At 33.7% G+C, this 6,848-nt stretch overlaps 1 protein-coding gene across 1 annotated transcript; it reads right to left on the minus strand.

The window, feature by feature from the left end:
• Positions 1 to 4,389: 4,389 nt before the first annotated feature.
• On the minus strand, positions 4,390 to 5,835 carry LOC111056141. Its single transcript, XM_039427386.1, has one exon. The coding sequence runs from the start codon at positions 5,292 to 5,294 to the stop codon at positions 4,425 to 4,427; it is 870 nt and encodes a 289-aa protein (XP_039283320.1). The 5' UTR covers positions 5,295 to 5,835; the 3' UTR covers positions 4,390 to 4,424.
• Between the last annotated feature and the right edge of the window lie 1,013 nt (positions 5,836 to 6,848).

The following is a 6,848-nucleotide window of genomic DNA, read 5'->3' on the forward strand; positions in this document are numbered from 1 at the left end:
TAGAAATGGAGTTATTGGTTCACAGACATACACACATACACCACACACACACACACACACACACACACACACACACACACACACCCAAAAATCATGTTTTTTGACTCAGGGGACCTTGAAACCTATGAAAAACATGAAATTAGGGTACCTTAATTTTTTTTGGAAAGCAATACTTTCCTTACCTATAGGGCAAGTAAAGTAACTAGAAAGTAGAGAGGAAATTCATGAGGATTTGTACAGCTGCAGACCTTCAGGATGAAACGAGGAGGAGAAGTAGAAGAAATAGAAGAAGGATAAGGAGAAGAAGGGGAAGAAAAGAAGAAGAAGAAGAAGAAGAAGAAGAAGAAGAAGAAGAAGAAGAAGAAGAAGAAGAAGAAGAAGAAGAAGAAGAAGAAGAACAAGAACAAGAACAAGAACAAGAAGAAGAAGAAGAAGAAGAAGACGAAGAAGAAGAAGAAGAAGAGCAGTGAAAAAAAGAATGTGAAGAGCAGTGAAAGAGCAGAGAACTCGAGAACTCGCTTGGTCAGTTGAATGATCGTAACAAATCATTAGCGAAGCAGTGTTTTTCCACACCCATGTCTGATGATATCAACAAACCCAACTCCCTCAAAAGGTGGATCAGAAAAATGTTTTCTTCCTGTTTTTTTCCTTGTTTCGTGTAGCCTACCACTCCTGGAAAGAAAACTTGAACGATCCGACCAAGAAGTGAAAACTGTAGTGAGGTCCACGTTATAATGGCAGTAGATTTAGATAGGTGAATAGCGATGCCGATTCTCTGCATTAATTAATTATATTTCTACACTGTCAAAAACATAATTGGCATCTTTGTGGACCTAGAAAAGTATAGTATCACCGGCTTTGTCGAATGATAGACAAGGATCGCAAAACCAAAGTTGATCAAATACTGTCATTATAACGTGGACCTCACTATAGTCAGAAAGGTTGATGAAATGTGGAAGGAAGTTTGAACTATAGTGAGGGTCTCGTTATAATGGCAGTGTTTGATTAGCAATGGTATTGCTATCCTTGTCTATCATTCAACAAAGCGGATAGCGCTATCTCTTTCTCGCTTTGCTCTTTTAACAATGTAGAATTGATAATTAATTACCAAAATATTTATACCCTTACCCTTACTTCAAGATAGACTCATGTATATAAGCTTAATCCTCTTTTTATGAGGGGCTTGGCGTAATTCGCTGAATTTAAAATCTAATTTAATCTTAGTCATGGAAATTCATTATGAAATTATCAAAAAATATAATTTCTTGCTCAATAAAATGTAATTGATTATTTTAAATGAGAATGAACAGTTAATATTACATCAATAAACCTTTATCAGCTACCGTATATAGAAGGCATTGACAAGACAGAGGATCGGGAACGTTTTTCTCCTATCTTTCTCCACTGACATTATAACGTGGACCTCATTATACACAATGAGATTGTGATAGAGTGAATTCAATAGATAACTGATAGTGAAACAAAACAGTTTATTTTTCTTTGTTCAGACATATTAAGGAAACAAAAAACGAATGAATCTAATTTGACTGCTAGTCGTTATGTTTAATTACTGGCCGTCAGGCTCGCTTCGCTCACCATATCCGTCTAGCCAGGCTCCGCCCCCTGGACCCCCGACTGGATCGCCCAAGAATGGAATCAGCAGGCTCGCTTCACTCGCCTGCATTTTTCATTTGAGCATTTTCATCATATTATGTTAGGACGATTCAGTCGGGGGTCCAGACTAAACGTCTGGCTAGCGAACGAAGCGAACCTGACGGCTAGTAATATAATATTCCCAGGAATAGCTCTGATTGAAGTAGCAGTGCCCAATCAATTTTTCCGCGATAAATGCATTTCAATCTTCAACTTGATGCCAACCTAACAAAGTCAACTCAACTTAATGCCAACCTGACAAAATTATTAATATTTAGTTAACAGTTAACAACTGTTTTGAAGAGGTACTTTCTCTAGATTATAGTTCTATATTAACATGGTGTGGCCTCATTTCAATTATAATTAAGAGAATAAGAAGAATATACATGCTAAAAGACGAACTTTAAACGCTTAAAAACCACCCTTAGAGTTAAAATATTGCGAAAAGATTTCTCAGTGCGCCTCTAAAGGGCCAACTGAACATACCTACCAAATTGAACGTTTTTGGTTCGGTTAGATTTTAAGTTCTGCGAGTGAGTGAGTGAGTCAGTCAGTCAGTCAGTGAGTGCCTTCGCTTATATATATATATATAATAATATATATATAAATATATATATATATTATAATATAATATATATTATATATATATATATATATATATAGTAGACAAAAAAATGATGAAAAACAGCATTTGAGAAGTAAAGAAACATGAAACATTAGTTACAATCATTTTTTTATTCAAGGTACGTAACCCAAAAAACAACAAAATCAGAATCATTTGAACATAATTATTAATTAATTCAATCCTTGATATCACAAAAATCCAAAAGCACAGGTGTTCAAGCTATGCCTTTTTCATCCCTTAGTGGAACCCCATATTAAAAATTCCAAAATCTGTAGCATTAAGCTGCATTTACACAAAAGTTATTAACAAAATGTTAATGACCTCATCCTCATAGATTCTATCAGATTGAACATAACTTATAATACACATGATGATCATATGCGTTTGTCAAGTTCCGTTCAATCTAATAGAATCTATAAGGATTAAGTTATTAACATTTTGTTAATAACTTTGCTGTAAACGCAGCTTAAAATATTGATATTTTTTCATAAGTTTGGATCGTTCTATCAAGAATAATTCACTTCATAGTTTTCTTGTTAATTTATGTTGGTAATGGAATTTTTCTACCAGCTTCAGTTCCAGAAATTAATATGGTTTATGATGTTTAAGATTGTTTGATTTCAAAACAGCAAATTAAGAAGTTCATTATTGTCTCAAACCAGAATTTACGAGTAATTTCATATAAAATTTTAAGCTTTGATTTTGTTCCCAAATGATTTCTGAAAATAATAATATTTGGATACGGTACTCTACTTTTCAAATTAATTTTGTTAAACTTTAAAGAATGTTTACTTGAAATGTCATTATTAGGTGGGATGCACACCGGAGAAACGCGTTTCGTGAAAAAAGTTTCAGGAAACGTGAAACGAAAGTTGCTCGCAATCGACTGATAAGATTAAGCAGGAACGTTTCTATGTATGCATGCGCGAGTGAAACGGATTGCATGAAACAAGTTTCATGAAAGAGGGCTTCACGAAATGCGTTTCATCCCACCTTGGGATGCTCTTTTGATATGCCGTAGTGAAACTCGAGAAAAACTTCCACTACAAAAATATAATTTTAATACGGTACTCTTCTTTTCAAATTAATTTTGTTAAACTTGATAAATTGTTCACTTGAAATCACATTATTAGGATGCTCGTTTGATATACCGTAGTGAAACTAAAAAAAAACTTTCACTTCAAAAATATAATTTGAATACGGTACTCTACTCAACAAATTAATTTTGTTAAACTTAATAAAATGTTCATTTGAAATCTCATTATTAGGATGCTTTTTTGATATAATCGTAGAGGAACTAAAAAAAAACAACAAAATATTCACTTCAAAACTCAGTGTTTATACAGCATCAAAACATCAGTATAACTCTCATAACATAATGAAATTCAACCAGAATTTTTAATACGGTACTCTACTTTCCAAATTGATTTTGTTGAATATCAAAAAATGTTCACTTGGAATCTCATTATTAGGATGCTTTTTTGATATAATTGTAGAGGAACTAAAAAAACCAAACTTTCACTTCAAAACTCAGTGTTTATACACCATCAAAACATCAGTATAACTCTCATAACATAGTGAAGTTTAACCAGAATTTTTAATACGGTACTCTACTTTCCAAATTGATTTTGTTGAACATCAAAAAATTTTTACTTGAAATCTCATTATTAGGATGCTCTTCTGATATACCGTAGTGAAATTCAAAAAAAACTTCCACTTGAAAATATAATTTGAATACGGTAATCTACTTTTCAAATTAATTTTTTTAAACTTGATAAAATGTTCATTTGGAATCACATTATTAGGATGCTTGTTTGATATAATTGTAGAGGAACTAAAAATACCAAACTTTCACTTCATATCTCAGTGTTTATACAGCATCAAAACATCAGTATAACTCTCATAACATAGTGAAGTTCAACCACAATTTTGAATACGGTAGGTACTCTACTTTTCAAATCAATTTTGTTGAACTTGTCAAAATGTTCACTTGGAAACTCATTATCAGGATGCTTTTTTGATATAATTGTAGAGGAACTAAAAAAAACCAAACTTTCACTTCATATCTCAGTGTTTATACAGCATTAAAACATCAGTATAACTCTCATAACACTGTGGAGTTCAACCAGAATTTCAACTCTAAAACTCAGTAAAAATCATCAACACTTTCCAAATACAATTCCGGCTTATCATAGCCCAACTGTTCAGGTGTATCAATTCCCAGTTCAAGCAAGGTAGGCCGTATCTCCTGCAAAATATACGGATAAATAACCGCAAGTTTCGGACCACATTTAAACTTGACCGCTTCCAAAAACCGCACCGCCAGGGAGTAATCGCTGACGCGTCGGCAAGCCTTCAAAACTGCGCAGATAATCCGCGGATCTGGAACACAGTCGTAGCTTACCAGATTGTTAATACCTTGGCGCACCTCCCAACCGTCAATGTCAGGTTTGTTGAAGTAGGTTTCAAAACGACAGTCGAAATCTTCATCACTTTCCGCGTGAGATGAATAGGACTTGGATACTCCAGGTTGGTTTAGGCATGCCTTCATAGTTACTCCAGGTTTGTTCATGAAAGTCGAGTAGGTCTTGACAGTTACTTGAGGTTGGTTTAAGTATGCCATCACAGTTACTTGAGGTTGCAGTTTAGTAGGCAGAAAATCTTGTTTTTCGATGGACAGTTTGTTTGTCAAAAGTTTTGTTGAGGGTAAAAGCAATGACAGAGTCGAGTAGTTCTTGACAGTTACTAGAGGTTGATTCAAGTATGCCATCACAGTTACTTGAGGTTGCAGTTTGGTAGAGAGGTAGGCTTGTTTTCTGGTAAACAGTTTGTTTGTCAAAAGTTGTGTTGAGGATGAGAGCATTGACAGAGTCGAGTAGTTCTTGAGAGTTACTTGAGACTGATTGATGAAACTATTTTGATATTTTTCTGTAACTGAATTAGTGGAGGAATAAATTTTGGAAGTAGATCTACTCGATTTACAAATCCTACTAGTGAAGGATCTTAAGCCGATCATGATGTTAAGTTTTCAAAAATTTAGTAATCAGTACATAAAACACAACTTTCTCAGTAATTGATGAGTAACCAGTACTTGAAACAAGTTATTTAATTAAAGGTTATGTTCAAGTAAGAATTTGTAAACATAGAATATGAGGTGGTGAATCTAAATATAAATAAATACGATGCTCAACTGACTAAGAATATGACATGCTAACAAGAATCAAGGAAAATTAAACTTGGAAAATAGTGTTGAGAATGTTCTTTGAATTATCTTGATGATGTTGATTAATTCAGTTGCTTACAAGACTTCCTCATAAAAATTAAACAAACTAGATGAGGAGAGAAGGAGAAGAGATTTGTGGTAACGAACCGTATGAATTATGAAAGAAGGTTATCAAAATAAACTATGGTAATATTGTTCTTATGTTCCTTTTGCAAAGAGAGTAGCACTTCACCAATATATCTGCAGAAATCTTCAAAACTAGAAGAAACAAACTTCAAAACCTCAATTGAAATCGCTGAATGATTACAATTTAGAAGCACTCCAAACAATACTACATCAAGAAAGTTCCAAAGCAAATTTTTTTTCAAACAACAAATTAAATCAGGTGATGCTTAAATAGAAAGTTTTACTCCAACAACATCTGGGAGAAAAAATTTATTGGAGAGGCTTTTTCTTTTTTGTTCCTTGATAAGAGTAAAATATTGATAATTTTTCATGCGTTTAGAATGTTCTATCAATAATTTTCTTATTAATTTATGTTGGTGATGGAATTTTTCTATCACTTTCAGTTCCAAAAATAATGAATAATATTTTTTTCACATTCGAACGTCAGAATCATTCCAACCTTCGTCTCCGACAAAAAACTTTTCAATTATTATATTTTTTTACCGATGGAATTCAATATTCTTCTTCTTTCCCAGCTGTATCAATGCCATTAAGTACTTCAGTTAATATATCAGTCTTCTCTGCCAAGCCAAGTGAATTTCTCGTAAAATTTTGTAGTCCTGGTTCCAATTACAAAAAAACTGGTGTGGCGCACTCACACAACTTTCCTTGCCGTTATGAAAATTGATCACCTGACGCTAGTGTACACGCGCATCTCAAGTCTCTTATTCAAAGATCTGCCAGCTGGTGACAGGACAATAACGCTGGAGACACACGAAGTCTGCTTTCTCTTCATAGTGGATGATTTAATAGTCAACAGTTGCCAACAGTTTGCATTATTGAATAAACACACTTTCTCGAATTTCGAGCTTATTTTCAATTTTAGGTGGAAATGACACTGAACATTAATTGTAGATAATTTTATGCTCAATCTTTTCCACTTGATTTTTTTTTCAATTGTTTCTGAAGCCCGATAATTGGGAATCCAAATCCACACTTTGCATTGATGGGGCGGAGCTCCTGAAATTTTTACAGATATGGGACTTGTGGCAGTTGATACAGCTTATCAATGATTATTCTAGGTATAAATTTGATCGAAATCGTTGAAGCCGTTTTCGAGAAAATCGCGAAAACCCCTGTTTTTGACAACATTTTCGCCATTTTAGCTGCCATCTTGAATTG

The sequence above is a fragment of the Nilaparvata lugens genome, chromosome 1 (genome assembly GCF_014356525.2).
Source record: "Nilaparvata lugens isolate BPH chromosome 1, ASM1435652v1, whole genome shotgun sequence".
Taxonomy (NCBI): Eukaryota; Metazoa; Arthropoda; class Insecta; order Hemiptera; family Delphacidae; genus Nilaparvata; species Nilaparvata lugens.